General features: G+C 35.9%; 1 protein-coding gene across 1 annotated transcript; it reads left to right on the forward strand.

Moving 5' to 3' along the window:
• The first annotated feature begins 12,961 nt into the window (after positions 1 to 12,961).
• Positions 12,962 to 14,785, forward strand: LOC145610714 (protein FAR1-RELATED SEQUENCE 5-like). The gene is made up of 4 exons (XM_081666015.1): positions 12,962 to 13,001; positions 13,592 to 13,601; positions 13,699 to 13,837; positions 13,907 to 14,785. Exons 1-4 carry the CDS (start codon positions 12,962 to 12,964, stop codon positions 14,783 to 14,785), a joined length of 1,068 nt encoding a protein of 355 aa, XP_081522141.1.
• The last annotated feature ends 5,593 nt before the right edge of the window (positions 14,786 to 20,378 follow it).

Genomic DNA, 20,378 nt, shown 5'->3' on the forward strand with positions numbered 1-20,378 from the left:
GTACTTGTCTAATTAACACTAACATAATGTAGAAACGATTTTATTAGCAAAAAGGTCAAATATGCAATTTTTAACTACATTAATATAATGGGTTAACAAGTTCCTAACAATATAGCAAATATTATCAAATTAAAACTAAAAAATTAGTAAATTACTCATCAATAACACATTAAACATATTATTTCACACAATTGAAGAACAAAGAAGTACTACGCATACATGGATGACTAGATCTATAATTTTTTTGAATTGAAGCTAAATTTCCTACCCCCACAAACAGGATAGAAGAATAAATTAACAAGAGAGTTGAATTTTTAACCATACAAGACAAAAAATCGAAAATGGGAAAAAAAAATTTAAAAAACAAAAGCAAGCAACTTACCTTGTTCACAGCAACAATGGCGGCAAATGAAAGTGAAAATGACGCCCAATGAAGTAGAATGAACTGAACAACAGAGGTATGGTATATATATGCCACAAAATAGGGTTAATATTGTCTTTTAACAATTTAGTGAATTCCCCCAAAATATTACCTCCTCTCCCCAAGTAATAAAATGTAGGGAATTCATGCTAAATATTCCCAAGCCCATTCCCATGTTATATTTTAATTCCCATCAACCAAACATGGGAATAGAAAGATTAGGAATTATTATTCCCATTCCCACCCCCACCAATTCCCTATTACCAAACACCCCCTTAGGGTTCTTCAACGATAAGTAATAACCAAAAAGAAAAAAAAAGTAAATAAAGGTGTGTAGCCAGTGGCAAACTCTTAGCCCAGCACCGTGTTGGGCCAAGCACACAATAAATATAGGTTGTGGGTCCCGCGTCAAGTATTTCATTGAATTTTATACAGACTACATGTATTGTTATACAAACATGAAATACGCGGCTTTTTTTGTTCCCGTTGTCAAATAGTGTCCCGTATTGAACAAGAGCTTTACCAATTTTTTCCCGTTACTTTTCAATTTCATTTTGCCTTGTTCGTTCGTCTGCTGGACTTCGCAAACAGCAGCAGTAGCTAGCTCTGCTTGTTTCTCTTCAACTCAGAATAAGTCTCGGCATGAGAGTTTTCCTTGAAATCATCTCCTCAATTCCCAATTGGGTTGCAAAGCTAGGGATTGTTTAATTGATCATAGAATTTTCGGTGTCATCTTTGATACGAAATTGGCGGAAGTTAGGGTTTGTGAAATCTTCTTTGCGAAGTTTGGGTGTTGGAGTTGTTGATTCCTTTACATTGTAAGTGTTCTTAAATCCTAGTTAAATCCTATTTCCGTATTTGGACAATGCTGAATCAATTGAATTAAGCAATTGAATGTGTAATGCGCGTTTGTTTAGGTATCCTGTTATTGCTTCTTTGAGATAATGTGTGTGAATTGTATTTGTATTCTTCAAATATAATACTCGTGCAATTCTTATCTGCATTATTTAATACTCGCGTTCAAGGAATTGATTATTTTAGTCGCTTAAATTCATGCAATTGGTGTGTTGTCTACATTATGTGATGAATGCATGATTTCTACCGATTGGTGGCTCTGTTGTAATTTATGATTTGTGTGCATTTGTTGTCTGTATGTTACTTCAAAAGAAGTATTTTCCTTGAGTATTAACAGCCTATCAGAAGGCAATTATATACATACACATATGAGCATATAATATGCAATTATATCATTGTGTGACTAATAGACTATCAGCACTAACACCTCTTATTAGATGAAGATATTGAGTACATAAGCACCTGGTAATTATGTTATGATTGTTGTTGCCTTATGCTTGGCATAAGTCTCATTCTTGGGGCTGAATCTATGAAGCTTAAGCAAAAGAGAGTATATAAAACAAGGGTTTAGTAAATGGAATGTGGTTGGGTAATTTGTAAGCTGGGCTCTCATTCATTTGAAATTTGTGTAAAGTTTAAACTGAATATCTACAATCAATGCCTTTGAACAGGACTAAATTTCAGCCTTTATGGGTCAGATTTTTTCAAAATGAATGTTTGAGATAGTTGTCTTGATTCCTTAGTTGTCTTGGTTCCTTTTAAAGAGAGTTCACATAGAATATCAAGATGCTAAACAGTTTATTCTACCAATTGTAACACTAAATTGAGACTTGTGTTTCTGATTTTTTGGTTTTTAAAATTGACGTAATTTGTGGTGAAGTTATTGTAAATTTTTTTTGTGGATTATAGTTTGTTTGAATAAAATTGTAAATATGGTAATTATAAATAGGTGTAAATTGTTTGTTTTTGGATAAAATTGTATATAGGTGTAAATGTCATTATGGATGAATATGGTGATTAAGTTCAACAACTGGAGGAGATGGTGGAGTATGATGAATTAATGGATAAGATAGTGGAGTGTGATCGACAAATGGATGAGATTATTGCAAAGGGGACTGGTGACTCTGGAGGGTATTGCACTCCAGATGAGAAGGAGGAGATTGCTGATGTTCAGAACATGTTAACATGGACTGTGTTAGGGTGGATCCCCCTGAGGTTGGCATGATTTTTTTATTCATGGCAAGAAGCTGATGTTTTTTACAATGCATATGGGAAGCAAGAAGGATTTGGGGTAGTGGTTGCTCAAAGTGCTTATAAGTAGGTACAAGGAGTGAAGGTAAAACGAGCCACAACCTGGAAATGTGACAGTGCTGGTAAACCAGATTCTAGAAGGAGGGTTGGTGGAAAGAGAGTGTCAAAGGACTTAAAAGGTGAACCTGTGGCAACCAAAAAGTCGAAAAAATGCGGTTGTGGTGCAAAGGTGTATGTAGGGCTATTGGAGAATGGAAGATGGGAGCTGAAGAATGTTGTTTTGCAGCATACTAACCATAATCCCACCCCATCTAAAGCAATGTTTGTGCCAAAGTACATGTTGGATGAGTTGGAGAAAGTGCCATATGTCAAGCGTAGGCTTCAATTTGGTGATGATGTCGGTATTAGCACTTCAACAATGCATTATATGATTGCTGCCGAGAGGAATGACTTAGAAAATATGCCATTTACTAAGAGGGACTTGCACAATTTGAGGGCTAGGGAGAAGAAATTGAAATTCAAAGATGGGGATGGCAATGCAATGATGAGTTATTTTAAAATGATGCAAAACAATAACAAGAATTTTTATCACATGCAGCGGTTGGATCAGAATGGGGTTTTGCAGGATGTTTTATGGGTAGACCCTAGGAGCCGGGCTGCTTTTGATGATTTTGGGGACGTCGTGTGTTTTGATACAACCTTCCTCACAAATAAATATGATTTACCGTTTGCCAATTTTGTTGGTGTTAACCATAATGGGCAGACTACATTGCTTGGTTGTGCACTAATATCGCGGGAAACCACTGAAACCTTCAAGTGAGTTATAAATTTTTGAATCATTTACCTTTGCAAATATATGTCCTGCTGTTGTTTTCTTTAAAAGTCCTACTGTTGTTATGGTGTTTATATATTTACCTTTGCAAATATATGTCCTGCTGTGATTCATTTACCATAGTGCAACGGACTAGCATAGATCACACAAAAATAGGCAGTAAGGTTGAGTATTTGATTAATAAGCTTATAGCTTGCGAATGATAATATGGCTTTAGGCCATAACTCTCCTAGTGTTTGCATACAATTTTCTGAATAATCTCTCCAATGATAGACCAATACTACTTATACTAACAATGCAAGCATCAAAATGGCAATCAAGCCTTAATTACTACAAGTACTACCATCTTGGCATTTAACTACTTTAGTCTATTACAAACAAATGGTAAAAGCATCTTGTCCCCTGTGCTTTCTAACGGATTTTGTGCCTCTCTTGCATCTGGTGCTGGTAAGTTGTTGTTGTTGGTATGTTGATGCCTCTTCTGTCTTCTACTGTACACCATAGTCTTCTGCTGTACACCATAGTCACGGGTGGTGGTTGAGGAGGCATTGCACATACTGATTCAATTATCTGGCTATTTGCATGTATTTGCTAATATTCATTCATTAATCAGATTTGGTTTATATGGAGTTGCTTGATCTATTGCATATGTTTGATAATATATGTTACTTATGTGTAATGTTTAATTTGATATGTTAGGTGGGTGTTTTCAACCTGGTTAGATGCAGTCGGGGGAACTCCTCCCATGGCTATTCTGACAGATCAAGACCCAGCCATGCGAAAAGCGTTGAAGGCTGTTATGCTGCAAACTAGGCATAGATGGTGTCTTTGGCATATCACTGACAAATTTGGTTCTAAGTTAGGGAAGTGTAAGGGGTATTCAGATTTCAAAGAGGTGCTCAAAAATATCATTTATGATAGTTTGAGTATGGAAGAATTTGAGTTGAGGTGAAAGGAGTTTATAGCCACCTATAACTTGGAGAGTAACTTGTGGCTTGCTGTTTTGTATTCAGAGTGGGAAATGTGGATACCAGCGGCCATGAAGCACATGTTTTGGGCTGGAATAAAGACCACCTAAAGATCAGAAAGTACTCATAATTTTTTTGATGAATTTTTCGACAGAAATACCGGACTACGTGACTTTGCTGAAAAATATGTGAGGGCTATGGAGCATCGGAGGGAAGCAGAGAGGTTGGCAGATGGTAATTCGTCTTTGTATATTCGGGGACTAATAACAGATTTCAAGATTGAAGAGACGTACATGAATGTGTACACAGATGCAAAATTCATGGAGGTGCAACGAGAGTGTAAGAGAATGATGTATTGTAATTCTAGTAGCTTGCAACATCTTGGGGATGGCTGCTATGAGCACCTAATTAAAGACAGAATATATGTTTGGAATGAATTTGAAAAAAAAAAAAAGAAAAGCATGTGGCAAGGTGGCGAGTTTACCGGGTTTTGTACAATGCTATTAGTGAGGAAGTGGAATGTGAATGCAAGATGTTCGAATGCAATGGGATTCTTTGCAGGCATTGCATCAATGCTCTAGAAATACAGCAAGTGCCAAACATCCCACAGAAGTACATCTTGGATAGGTGGCGTAAAGATATATACCGCAAGCATACTAGAGTCAAAGTTGCGTACCATGACATATCTAAGACTGCGGAAGTAGTTCATTTTGACAAGATGAACTTTGTATTTGAGGCCATTTCATATCTTGCAAGTGAGAAGGACGAAGATTTTGCCATGGTCATTGCAGGCTTACAAGAATTAGAGCTGAAGATTAAGGAGATTGTGAAACCTGCACTTCCCTTGAGCAGTGTTGGGGAAGCCATGATAGATAAAACACCCCAGAGCAGAGACATGGCAATTGTATGCCCTACTTCCTTCGACACTCCTTCTTCTGTTGGTAGGAGCGTCATAGGGGGTTATGGTGGTGCGGGAAATGATGGCCTTGATCTTACGATTGCGGATGAATCACAGTAAACTGGTCTTGGAGTTGGCATTAAGGATCCCCCTTCAAATAGGGGTCCTGGTTGTGTTAGAGCTTCAAGGTTTATGACCACTTTTGAAGAAGTGTGTAGACAAAAGGAGGCAAGGAGGAAATACTATGAAGAAAAGCAACGCCGAAAAGATAGAGCTAAGAAAAAGGAACAAGTTGAAAGTGTACAGTTGACTGAAGAAGCTGTTGCAAGGCAGATAGACTTTGATCACAGCTTGGGACAACAACAGGTATAAGTGCCGGTCTATTGAATCACTTCAAAACTTCTGTTGTGAATAATTATGACCTTTGATTTGATGCCTTTTTGTATTTTTAGTTTAGTGAAGTCACGGTTGGGAATCAATTGAACTAACAAGCTATAGGAGAAGTTGGAGTATCGTGTACGGCTAATGGTGAGTGCCAACAAGATCTGGATGCTATGTATGCGGATGATGAGCTCATCCAGCGTAATGGGGTTCATTGGGGTTGACTGTCCTAGTATGATGAACTGGGCAATTCGATTGCTGTAGTAGTACTTAAATACTTACATACTTTTGAATTATTATTTGGACTTTGGATTTGCTGTAGTAGTGTTGTAGTATGATGAGGAGATTTTAGTTTAATAGTTTGTCTAATTAGTATTTGGGCTTTTGGATTGGGCTGTAGTAGTAGTATTCACATATGAACTTGTTTTATTAACCTATTGTCTATTTTGAACATTGAATAGTGTCTTAGTTTAGGGTCTATTATATAATGTGATTAAATCTATATTTTGAGTTTTCATTATATTTTTGGGCCTTCCGGCATTTGGCCCCTTTGATTTAAGTTACTTCTAGTTAGTTCTAGTTACTTGTAATTCTTTTTATTATTTATTACTAGTCAACTACAAATAGCGCTCGCGATTTGTCTCTCACATCATAAGTACCACACCCTTAATTTCCGCTTTTACTATATGACTTTGCCATATTACTTGCATTTGGGCTTTTGTGTTTGGGTGTTGTGGTTTAGGGTGGGTGTATAGTAATTTACAATCTTTTTTATAATCACATTGTAAATCTAATTTGATTTTCGTAAAAATATACATAATTTAACAATATTAAATATAATTCACACAACTTAAAACATAATTTAAATTAAACATAATAAAATCCACAAAATACGGATATTGTTGACATACAAATTGTTCAACAACACATACGAGTCGATTAAAAGATTACAACCCAAATTAATTATTGTTCGTAACATTAAAATAAAAACATTGTTCATACGAACTACTAAATTAAACATGACGACATAATCAGCATTTCATAGCTTAGCCCCTCGCAACCCGAGCTCTACTCCGCCTCCTCATCCGTTCCAGCCGAGCCTTCAGCAGCATTTCCCGACAAGCCAGCCCCACCTTCATCCTTCACCTGCAGTACACAAGGGTTGGTATTACAATTCATGAATGCAATTGCAACTAATATATACAATTAATTAACTAAATGAAATGGCTCACACTTACCTTGACCTAACCCACAACAAGCAACTCGCAATTTCCCCCACAATTGAACATTGTCTCACAGTCGACCAAATTTGCATCCCACAGAACAACAATACCCGTTGCTAGCCCTCCTCCTGGGAGACAAGCCTCTTCAAAATTGCAATTCATGAATTTTTTGAAGAGACGTGTCCAATTCTTCATGGTTGCTCGTGTCTCAAGGAGTATTATAACTCCGGGTTCGTGTTTCTCAACCAATGCTTGGAAATTTTGCATGAAAGATGGTCTAGACACATCCCTAACATTCCATACGACTATTGGAGTTCCTATGGGCATGGAGGGACAAGCTTTTTCAATTGTTGGTGTTAACCTCGTACCATAAAATCTAGACGCAGGGGCCTCATCAACAAGGTGGTTAGTGAGAATGGCAAAGTTGACAGTGGTAAACATTCCATGGACATGGTAAACAACAAGTGCATCACTACCAAAACCTATTTTTAACTCAGTGGGATTCGGTTTTCTCAGGCGATAAATTGGACATTTCAAATTCACAACAGGTAAAGGGTCAACAATCTTTTTCAGTATGGGTGGAACAACCTTAGACACAATCTCCATTTCAGAATAATCAAAAGACTTAAGCTTTGAATTAAAAACGGAGGGATCTGAGATAATACCGTACATGTCATAATAGTTGGGAAGGTGAGCCGAACGCATGGTTCCATCCTCCTTGATCATCTGGAGGCCATGGTGACAATCAGGCCACGGTTTCAAAGGATCCCTTATCAAAGCCCTTTCGTCGTCATCATCGAGATAATGGATATCGTACGGCTCCTTCTTGTTGGGGTTTGGTGAGTCCGATTCACCGCGGAAACAACCCCACCCGAGGAACCACTCGCAATAATTAAAATCATAAAGCATAAATAAATAATCACAAAGAAAAGATAACGAATCTTACCCTCGAAGCGAGCTTCGCCCAAAAACCGGGGCTCTTACTTGAAAGCTACGAGCACGTCAAGCGCCGCGCCTCCGACGGCATCCACCCACAAAAGGGCGAACACAACTTTAAGGTCTACTACCTTGGGGTTAGCAAGGTCCGACCAAAACTCGAGTGTCACATGAGTTTAAGAGTTTTCCCAAAAATTATGGAATGCTCTTTTTAACTCCCACTCAAGCACTTTACTCCAAATCCCAAGGTTGGTATTAATAGAGGAAAGTATGAGTGGGAATTTCTATCCCATCAATGTGGGATCATGAAATTCCACAAACTAATTTAAAGCTAGATTAAATTAAAATTGCAAACTAATAATAAATCTATAAGTGGCATTACCATGTGAGATGGGTTGGTGAGGACCACATGGAGAGTAGGGGACCATACTTGCTCCCCACTCAATACTCTCCTTGTGCCACATGTCCTCACTCACTTACTCCCATTTTCCATGCTTCCCCTTAATCCACGGCCCTAAGGCCCGAGCCAAGCCACGAGCCAAGCCCGAGCCCGGCCCGAGCCCACCCCGCATCCACCTGCTGCTGCTGGCGCGTGGTGCGGCTGCTGCTGTGGCGCGGCGCAGCTGCTGCTGTGCCTAGCCGCGGCTGGCCGTGGCTGCTAGCACGGTGAGCTAGCACGCACCAGCCAGCCATGGCTCGGCTTGGTGCTTGCTAGCCACCTTTGCTAGGACATTTTTGCCCCTAGCATTCGGATGCTCGGGGCACTCCGATGCTAGGGGTATTTTGGGAATATGGTCGATTTATTATTATTTTGCGCGTCTCGTCTTTTATTATTTTGACTCGACTTCTGACGATCGGTTTCGACGCTCTAAGCTCGAATTACCGACGTCTAAATATTTAACACTCGGGCGACGAATTAATTTCTTCCGAATTAATTCGTCGAGTTGGTTCGCATATATTTGCTTGGGTGTGACCCGAAGGGTTTAGTCAAGATTAAGCTGTAATATTAATTATATTAATTTTACTGATCGGAAGCGGCCTCCACCCAGGCATTCCGATCACTTAACCTTACTGAATATATTAGCTTTCTAATAATTCTGAACCCGCTATCAGAATAATACACTTGTTCGAAGGACACCATTCCTTTCAATCTCCCACTTGTCCTTCCGGACAAGTGTGCATTTAGTGTATAGCCCTTATCCTATGTCTCTTCATGAACTACAGAGTAAGATTACTAGTCATCTCTGTTACGTCCAAAAGTGTTTATCGAAATCCGAGTTTGACTGTCAATAAGCAGATGATTTCTAAAATCCATCTGAGCACGGCCATGCATTTTTCACAGTCTCGCTCTTCGAGAGGCCTTGTAAACAACAAGACATGTTCCCTCTTGTTAGTAGGGGGACATTTCCAGTCTTGTAATGTAGCTTCTCTTACTAAGAGGACTCACCCGCCTGATATCTGTCTTTATAATCCCCAATTACGGCAGACATTTGGCGGATACCAAAGCGGACCAGTACTCAAACAAGAGATCTCCCACTACTCATGGTCAAAGGAAAAGAGTTTCGATAGTAATAATGAGAAAATACTTATGACGATATTTAAATCTCTTAAAGTATCCTCATAGGTCGATCCAGTATGTATCTAAACCAATACCTGTGGAAATGATTTGTATCCTCATAGCACAAGAAACGGTGCTACAAATCATACTACACACTAATCTCTGATGGTCATCATTCGTCCACAAAATATGACCTTGATTAGGGATAATTTTCGATTAACATATTCAATGTTTACTTAATAGGTGTTTCTTTATCCAAGACATTGACTTGATACCCTATTTTGAATATTTATTAAAATCGAATGGACTCATTATTTAATTCTAAACCACAATTAAATAGAAACGGAGTGATTTAAATTGCATGAAAATTTTAGTTACTCCAAAACTGAATGGTTCATCATGGTGCTTTACATCAACATTGTTCAAAATTTGATTAAAACACTATGGAATTCAAAGCCAGTTCGCAACATGCTTGATTCCCATTGCCTCAATGTGTTTGTTGTGCTTCACTTGAGACAGAGGTTTAGTTAGTGGATCGGCTACATTGTCATCCGTTCCAACTTTGCAAATTCTGATTTCACCTTCTGACTTCCATTCCCGAATCATATGAAATCGCCTCTGGACATGTTTGACCTTCTGATGTTCTCGTGGCTCTCTAGCCTGAGCAATAGCTCCATTGTTGTCACAATAGAGGTCTATTGGACCCTTGATCGAGGGTACAACACCAAGTTCATCAATGAACTTGCGAATCCAAACTGCCTCCTTGGCTGCCTCAGATGCTGCCAAGTACTCGGCTTAGCGGTTGTGCTTTGCTTTGCACTCTTTTAACTAAATGCTCCTCCATTGAGACAGAATATGTATCCTGATTGTGACTTGAAGTTGTCTCTGTCTGTCTGGAAGCTTGCGTCGGTATATCCCTCAACAACCAATTCATCTTTACCACCATAGACCAGGAATTTATCCTTGTTGCTTTTCAGGTACTTCAGAATATTCTTGGCCGCAGTCCAATGCGCCTTTCCTGGGTCTGATTGGTATCGGTTCGTAGCACTCAAGGCATACGATACATCCGGCCTAGTACATATCATGGCATACATGATCGATCCAATAAGCGAAGCATACGGAATTCGACTCATCCTTTCTCGCTCATCAGGTGTCTTTGGACACTGCTTCTTGCTTAAGGTTATGCCATGTGACATGGGTAGGTGCCCTCTCTTGGCTCCTTCCATTTGGAATCGAGCCAGTACCTTATCGATGTAAGTACTCTGACTCATTCCAATCATCCTTTTTGATCTATCCCTATAGATCTTGATGCCTAATATGTACTGAGCCTCTCCCAAGTCTTTCATTGAAAAACATTTCCCTAGCCAAGCCTTCACAGACTCTAGCAATGGAATGCTATTTCCAATGAGCAAAATGTCATCGACATATAAGACTAGGAAGGCGATGTCACTCCCACTGACCTTCTTGTAGACACAAGACTCATCTGGATTCTTGATAAAACCATACTTACTGATGGCTTCATCAAATTATTCTGGTCGACAAAACCTTCAGGCTGTGTCATATACATAGTTTCTTCCAAAATCCCATTGAGGAAGGCGGTTTTGACGTCCGTCTGCCATATTTCATAATTGTAATATGCAGCAATCGCTAGAAGAATTCGAACGGACTTAAGCATAGCAACTGGAGAAAAGGTTTCATCATAATCAACGCCGTGAATTTGCCTGTAACCTTTTGCTACCAACCTTGCTTTGTAAATAAATACATTTCCATCTTTATCGGTTTTCATCTTGAAAATTCATTTACATCCGATAGGTGTGTAACCTGCGGGTAAATCAACCAAGTCCCGTACTTGATTTTCAAACATGGAGTCCATTTCGGATTTCATGGCCTCTTGCCATTTTGCAGAGTCGGGGCTCGTCATAGCTTGCTTATAGGTAGCCGGCTCATCTCCATCCACTACTAGGATGTCCTGATCTTCGGTTAATACAACACCGAGATATCTGTTGGGTTGAGATCTTGGCCGAGTCGACCTACGTAGGGTAATGGACTGAGCATTTGCATTGTCGGTTTGACTTTGCATATTTTGACTTTGACCAACGTCAATAGCTGCTTGGTAAGCACTTTGATTGTCAACTTGTCCTTGTTGCTCGTCCTCTCGAACTTCGTCGAAATTGATTTTCCTCCTACTTGTCATTTTGAAGAGATGCTCCTTCTCCAAAAAGACACCATCACGAGCAACAAACACTTTGTTCTCGGATTTGTTGTAGAAGTAATACCCTTTGGTTTCTTTTGGATAACCTACAAAGTAAACCTTATCAGATTTTGGATGAAGTTTGTCAAAAATGAGTTTCTTGACATATGCTTCGCATCCCCAAATCTTGAGAAAAGACAACCTTGGCGGTTTATTAGTCCATAATTCATATGGAGTCTTTTCCACTGCTTTTGACGGAGCACGATTCAGTGTGAGTGCCGCAGTTAAAAGTGCATGTCCCCAGAAAGAGATTGGAAGTTCACTAAGACCCATAGTCGATCGGACCATGTCTAACAGGGTTCGATTCCTCCTTTCAGATACTCCATTCCACTGAGGAGTTCCCGGAGGTGTCAACTCTAAAAGTATTCCATGTTCTTTCAGATGGTCATCAAACTCTTGGCTCAAATATTCGCCACCTCGATCCGATCGAAGTGCTTTGATTTTCTTGCCAAGTTGGTTTTCAACTTCTTTCTGAAGTTCTTTGAATTTATCAAACGATTCAGATTTGTGCGACATTAGATAGACATAACCATATCTACTAAAGTCGTCCGTGAAGGTTATGAAATACCGATAACCACTCCTTGCGGGTGTACTCATTGATCCACATACATCGGTGTGTATTAGTCCCAACAAGTCACCGGCCCTTTCTCCTAACTTGGAGAATGGTTGCTTTATCATCTTGCCTAATAAACATCCTTCGCAATTCTCAAAGGATTCTAAATCAAATGAGTTAAAAGGTGGTTTTTTTTTTTTTTTTTTTTTTGCAAATTTCCTTTAAATAAATCGATTTGTTTCGATCCTCCTAAGCTACAACAATCTAGTGGTGACCAAAAAAAAAAAATACAACAATCTAGATCCGAACAGAAAACTCCACATTGAACCTAATATTGAACAACCCGATTGCAACCATAATAACAATGTAATCACTAATCAGATCTTCACCAAACCCGATTTTGAACAATCCAATTGTAACCACTCCCACAACCGCACAATCAACAACCGAGCCCAAACCAAAAAATCTACATCAAAATCGATATTGAACAACCCAATTGGCACCCCTTTAAGATAACATGTAAAACTACAAATTCTTGGCTGCACTCTAATGCAGCCAAGCTGGCTGCATCCAGCCAAAACGCAGCAAAGAAAGTATGAAACGCAGCCATTACTAAAAGCTTCCACATTCTATTTCTGCTTCAAGTTTCCCGCTAGAACTTTCCAAAATTTTCTCTTTCCTTATTTGGTTTATTTGATTCGATTCTCTCCTCATTCAATTACACATTTGATTGCAATTTTTTCTCTCCTCTTTTTTTACTCCATTCTTCTTCGCTGTATTATTCTTCGCTTTTAATCAAGATTTTCTCCTTCCTCCTCTGTTCTTTACTTAACAATGGAGGTGATCGTTATTCCTGACGAAATCGTCAATGCAGGTTAGTTTTTGTTGTTTATTATTAATTAGGTTATTTATTAATTGATTTCTGATTTTATATTTTATGAATATGATGATTTTCAATTTATTATTGATTAATTGAGTTTGACGACATTGAATTCGATGAATTTGATGAATTTTGCTGAATTTTGTGATTTATTTCATGAATTTTGCTTAATTTTGTGATTATTTCAATTTATTATTGATTTATCGAGTTTTACGACATTGAATTCGATGAATTTTAATTATAATTTTGTGTTGCATTGTTATGATTGATTTTGTGATTTTATAATTAGTGAATTTTGTGTTTTATTTCATGAATTTATTCAAGTTCTATTTAGTGATTGTCATTGATTGAACTATTTCATTTTACAATTAGTATTGATTATTTGAAAAATTTATGAAATCTTGAATTGATTTTTTCGTTATGATTTTTTTTAATTGAATTTGTTTTTGAGTTCGTTGTATGTATAATTAGCATTGTATACGTTTATCATTTATATTTTGAATATGTATATGTTTAATCTGAATATTCCATTCCTATACTATGAACATTAATTCTCTACAAGTGCGAAATGTACAATTTTCCAGACAATGAATTGTTATTTTATTATGTATAGTAATTGTGAACATTTTATTCCATTTTATGAACAGTTTTTGTACAGATTATGAACACTTTATTATTTTTATTATTTCAGAAAAAATACAAATGCTGTTGTGTTTAAGGAAGCTGAAGTATCTGAATTAATGTTCAAAGAAGTTGGAAGTGAGCAGGAAGCATTTGATTTGTACAATGATTATGCCTTTAAGATGGGTTTTAGTATAAGGAGGAGCAATGTGTGAACAATTTATAACACTAACATATGGCGAAGTAGGAAATATGTATGTTCAAATGTTGGTTTGAAGGATGATTCTAAGAAGGATGTTAGGAGGTATGAGAGGTTGGATTTTCGAACAAATTGTGGTGCGCTTGTTGAGTTCATTATTGATCGTGGTGTATGGATTGTTGTGCAGCATTTAATGGAGCATAATCATCCTATGATTCCAATTGATAAAAGACATTTGCTTAGGTCTCAAAGAAAAGTGAATAAAGAACATTTGAAGGTGATTAGTGTTATGAAGGCTAGTGGTGTTCGGGTTAGTGATTCTCTTCGTGTTATGGGTAAAGAAGTTGGTGGTTCACCAAACCTTGGGTGTACTAAGAAGGATGTATACAATGCTTTGGATGTTGAAAAGTCAAATAGGCTTGATGGTTCGGATTGTAATCAATTGATCAAGTATTTTGCTCAAAGACAAGCCAAGGAAACAAATTTTTATTATGATTTCGAGGTAGATGAAGCTAACTCTCTTACTTGTGTCTTTTGGAGAGATGGAAGGATGAAAAGAGATTATGATTTTTTTGGGGATTTGATGGTTTTTGATACCACTTATAGAACGAATAAGTACGGCATGATATGTGCCCCATTTGTTGAGATGAACCACCATTGTAACAATGTTATGTTTGGCATGGGATTTGTTCTTAATGAAAAAACGGGTAGTTTTATATGGTTGTTTGAATCATTTATGAGATCAATGGGAGGTGGGCGTCATCCAATTACTATAATGACAGATCAAGCACCATCTATTCCTGCTGCTATTCGGGCAATATTCCCAAGTTCTAGGCATCGATTGTGCACATGGCACCTTGGGGAGAACTCAAAAATAAATATTGGAAAATTTCGAGCTATGAAGGGGTTCACAGACATGTTTGATTTTCTGACAAAGTATTGTGAAACTGCTGCATAATTCGAACATTATTGGCCAAGGTACCTTTATATGAACTCTTTTTACATAAAAATGAACTTTGTATATTACCAATTGAATATGTTTTTGGCTATTATTATTTTGTCCACTACTATTAATTTGTCTTTATGAATACTGTATATTATGTAATGAATATGTATGTTTAATGTGTGAACTTATATATTGTGAACTTAAGTATCACTAACTACGAGCTTGACTTTACTTACTATTTGAACATATTGTTTTATTTTTTGAACTTAGTTTTGTAATTTATGAACAGATTAAAGTTTGAATCTGTTTTTTGTAATAGGATGATGGATAAGTACGGGTGTCATGATAATGCTTGGTTGAATCATTTGTACTCGATCAAAGAAAGATGGTGTCCAGCTTATTCGAAGGACTATTATTCTGGAGGAGTTTTGAGTTCACAGAGGAGTGAAACTACAAACCGTTCGGTTTCTCATAGGTTGAGGAAAACAGATGGTATGTGTGATTTTTATCAGACTTTTCTTGATGTTGTGGCTGAGTGGAGGAGTAGGGAAAGCAAACAAGACTTTCGGTTTTTGAGAGGTAATCGACACTTGGTGGTTGCTAATGTAAGTCTTCTTATTCATGCTAGAGAGGTGTATACTATTTCGGTGTATATTGTCTTTGAAGATCAATTTGGTAAAGCCATTTCTTGTTGTCAAGAGAGAAAGTTTGAAAATGATGAGACAATTTCTTACTTGGTATGGAGGCCTAACAAGGATATAATTAGGCATGAGGTTATTTTGAACAAATTTACTAGGGTAATCAAATGTACATGTAAGTATTGGAGTGAAATGGGTTTATTGTGTTCACATTCTCTTCGTATTTACAATATCCATTGTGTTCAAAAAATTCCTGAAGAGTACATAGTAAAGAGATGGACCAAAACCGCTATGTGTAGTCATGTGGTTGATGAAGAAACTATAGATGAGAATGTAGTGGCATCTTCTGTTTGGAGGGCTCAAATGACAAGAAAGTTTGTTCAATTGGTGACATCTTGTCAAGATTATGTAGAAGCAAGGGCTGAAATTGAATATACTTTTGATATGCTAAGGGAAAAGGTGGAGAGTGTTAGAGGACCAATACTTTTTGATGATGGAGAAGAGGAGGTTCAAGAGGTTTCTAAAGAAGGTGAGCCTATTCAAAATCCCAAAATAAAAAGAAAAAAGGGTGAGAGAAATGATAGGCCAAAAAGTACTGTTGAAAAAGTTTACTATAAATCCAAGCTAAGGGGTGGAAGAAAAAGGTTGATAAATATAAGGATGAAGTCAAAGTTACTGCTGAAAAGTTTTTCCAGGTATATATGAATATAATTTTAATTTATGTGAATATCAGATTTTAATAAATGAATAGTACTAAAATATCGTTTTTAATTGTAGGTTTTGGATGATGATGTTGATCCTATGATTTATTCACACCCAACAGAACCAGGTTCAAATCTTAATGTCCTTCCAAAACAGAAGAATTTTCAACCATCAACAAACGTAATTTTTAAATATTTTTCAATACTTTATTTATATTTTTTTCAATTTATTCAAACCATATGAACATATATATATATTTCCAATCTGCAACTGAAAAGAGTAATATTTCCACAACAGCTGCTCAGCCATCTTCTTCATATGTAATTACTGATTTGAACATTACATTTTTATTTATGAATTTAATTTATTAGATAATGAACATATATATGATTTCTATTTTGAAGGGTGTTAGCCGTCCACCAGCAAGAGGAAATACTAATAAATCAAAAAATAATGCTCAACCTTCATGTGCACTAGCAGGAGGAAACTTAAATAATTCAACACATTCTTCTCAACCTTCTTCCTCTAATGTATTTTACTATTTGAACTTTTAATAATTTTTTTATGAGTTTTTATATATTAGATTATGAATATTTGTGTTTTTTTTTAATTGACAGGGTGTAGATGGTCCACCAAGAACAGAAAAGTCCAGTAAGTCTAACTATGCTGCTCAATATTCATGTGTACCACCAAGACCACCAAGAGTAAACTTTGCCAAGTCAACAAATTCTTCTAATCCTTCTTCATCAAATGTAAGATATGAAGTTTCCTTCTTGAATGTTTGTTGCTGAAAATATAAACAAAATTTGTGTTACATCTGAACACCTTTTATGTGATGTAGGTATCTCAAGCTAAAAAAAGAAAACATCCTGAAGTTAACTCCAACAGAAGTTTTCAATATGAAAAGAGTAAATGGTCTCAGGTAATGTGATTTATTTATATTAAATTATGAATATGTGCGTTTTATTTATGAACAAAATTTACTTTTTTAATTTTTTTTTTTTAATTTTTAGTATTTTGATGTTGGTCGCAATGCAAGGAGTGAAGGATCTTCTAATGCTTCTATCTGTTCTAATGTGTCTCATTATGATGAAATGTTATCAATGTTTGACAAGACAAGTTAGTCATAGATTTATTCCTTATTTTTCATTGAAATTGTAATAACATACAAATTTTATTACTTTTCAATTTATAAATCTATTTTTTCATTGTTTTTCAATTTTATTATTGTTGTTTATTATTTTTAAAATTAGCACAAATACTGAATATCTAGACTTGCTTTTTTGAAGAAAGTCAAATGTAAACAGTTTGCTACAAATTAAACATAAAATTTCAGTCTCAAATTTAAAAAAAAATTGTCTTTCAAACTAATCATTCAAACACATTAAAAAAACCACAAATTCACAATATCAACATAATTAATTCACAATATCAATCTTCAATTCTTCTTCTTGCAGCCATCTTCACTCTGTATCCTTCTTTATTGTTGGTACTTAGAATAATTTCTGCACAATATTTCACCCTGAGCTTCCGGATTTGATTAATTTGTTTTCACAAAAATGAACATATTATTAAAGGTTTCGAACATTTTAAAAAAATAAATGAATATACTCATAATTATGAGTAAGATTGGTAAAATACTTACATCATTAGCCACCAAGTCACAATCCCACTCCACCAAATTTTCTGTGGTGTATGTCTCCATATGTTTCATTAAGTAAACAGCACAATTTTCATGATCCAAATTGCTTCTCCATTTCATCTTAATCAGATCTGTTTTGAAGCTCTTTACTTTATTGAAATCAGCTTCTTTGTAACCTTTAATTTTTAGAAAGTGTGCAAAAGCTTCAAGCTGAAATATGAAATTAAACAAACTAAAATGTTGAACAATTGACAAACAAAATTGAACACAACACAGAAAATATTGAACAAAGGAAATTTAGTAATTTACCATTTTTTCTGGAGTCTTCATATTTTATTCTTGCTTTTACATTCATTGGTAGCTTTCTGTTGTCGATTAAGTCAATTGTGCTATTGTACATGTTGATGCACATTAAGTAATAATGCTTATATGCAACCACAGGAAAAAAGAATTGCATAAAGTCTTTGGTCCTTTGAATGCCACTGTTTCTCATTTCATAGTGCAATCTTTGTGCAAACTTTGCAAATCTCTGTTCTTTTGTAGTGTTTGGAGTTGCACCTTTGTCTGTGCATACTATCAACTGCATTTCAAATATACATTAAGACAATAATAAATAAGATGAATTGTAAATTAAAGCATATATCTTCTTACGTATGGCATTGTGGAGAAGTAAAGGCAATGTTTTTTGCCCTTGTTGTTGAGAATATGTGCCCAAGCATCAATAACGGCGCTGTCGACTTTAGAATCAGTTCAAAGTGTCTTCATTTCACCTCTGTTGACACTGTTTTCTCCATCATGGTACAGAACCTCACTACCAAAACAAACAAAAATTTTTAAAACTTATAAGAATGAACAATACTTATTAGTTTTTGAATAGTATAGTATCAACTTATGAACAATGAAATTCACAGATAAACTTACTCATTAGGACCTTCACTGAATGCATAATCAGAAATGGTTGCATACATTGCGTTGACATCCTTGAACAGATCTTTGTATTTTATCATGAAAGGGGATTTAAGACAAGGAGGCAGTCATTTAATTTCTCTTCTTGGTCTTTTCTTTGCCTCCACATCCTTTGGTCTAATTGAAAAAACATTATATTATTTGAAGGATATATGAAGGATTAAAGTATATATATGAACAACAATATTCAGATTATGAACATTAAAAACTTTTCAGAAATGAATAGTGATTATACCTTTCTTGTTTATCTGTTGGAGTCTTTTCTGCCTCAATTTGCATTTTTTGCTATGAGTTCTTCTCCCTGATTTATGAACAATTAAATTATATATTTGAATAAAAAGGGACAATTTATGAACTTCAGTTTTTTTTTTCCTTAAATGAATAATAATACCTCTCTTGTTTTTCTGTTGGACTCTTTTCTGGCTCATTTTGCAACTTTGTCTCCCTGATTAAATTTCGTTGAGTAAATAATTTATTCAATTGAACATTAGTCAAATTTGTATGAATAAACATGTTATATGAAAATTTTTTCTTTTACCGTTGTTCAGTTTCTGGATTTTTTGGTTCCTCACTTGGTGCTGCTTCTTTATATCTGAGAACAACACATTATGTATTTTAAAATGAACATTAATATAGATAAACTGAACAAGTATAGAAAACTTAACCATAAATTATAGATAATACTATATCATCATAATCACATAAGTTTTCCCAACATATTTACAATACAAAAGTACTTCATTCTAATACTTGTTCATTTCAATTACATTTTGTCCAAAAAAATTCATAGCACTTCATCTTAGTACTCGATCAAAAAATTTCAGAGTTCTTCATCCAGTACTTGACCAAAAAATTTCATCTTCATACTAGATCCTAGCACTTCATCTATTATATGTCCAACACAAAAACTAATGTCCAGTTTAGAGTTACTTTACCCTTCATTAAATGGGAAGTTTCCTGACTGTGGCTGTTCAAAAATATCTGCCAGAGTTGTATCGGGGTTGTTCAACATATCTTCAAATTCTGATGGATCAAATATCGGAATCTCTTCTGCATCAAGTGTTGACATTCCTAATCCGAGATTCAAGCCGATTTTTGATCCACTTGCAATAACAGCTTCTTGGGGGCTTGGGGAAGGACTTGCATTAATCCTCAAGTCAAAAGGATTGTTCGGGTCAAATGTAGCTTTCCCTTTTTGCTTAGCTGCTGCTGCTGCTTTCTTTTCTGCTTATTTTTTTTCTGCTGCTAATCTGTCTGCCACTCTTTGCAAGTACTCTCTCTCAACTTCATCCAATGCACGCAGAAAGGAATCTGATCCAAACACTTCTTCATCTTGACTCAAGATTGAAGGTTCCTTTAACTTCTTTTCAATGAACTCCCCCATTGTTTTGTAAAGGACATTGTTCGGGAAAAGTTCCTTGGCACGGTTGAGTTTTGCTGCCATCTTTGACAAATATCCACCAAGAGTTTTAGCCAGATCAAAAAACTCTTCCATGAATTGGTCCTACAAAATTAACATAATATATAGAGAATATGAACATTCAGTATCCTAATAAAGACAAATACAGTAAAAAAATGAACCCAATACTTTTTTAATATAAAAATAGAACTTAATACTTTGAATTGAAAAAAAAATTATGAATATAAATTTTAATAT

Source organism: Chenopodium album, chromosome 24 (assembly GCF_948465745.1).
Source record: "Chenopodium album chromosome 24, dcCheAlbu1.1, whole genome shotgun sequence".
Taxonomy (NCBI): domain Eukaryota; kingdom Viridiplantae; phylum Streptophyta; class Magnoliopsida; order Caryophyllales; family Amaranthaceae; genus Chenopodium; species Chenopodium album.

Bases quoted from the DNA above. Each gene is read 5' to 3' on its own strand.
- LOC145610714 (XM_081666015.1), top strand. From the start codon at position 12,962: ATGGAGGTGATCGTTATTCCTGACGAAATCGTCAATGCAG. The intron at 13,838-13,906 runs GTGTGAACAATT...GTTGGTTTGAAG, and splicing joins TTAGTATAAGGAGGAGCAAT to GATGATTCTAAGAAGGATGT.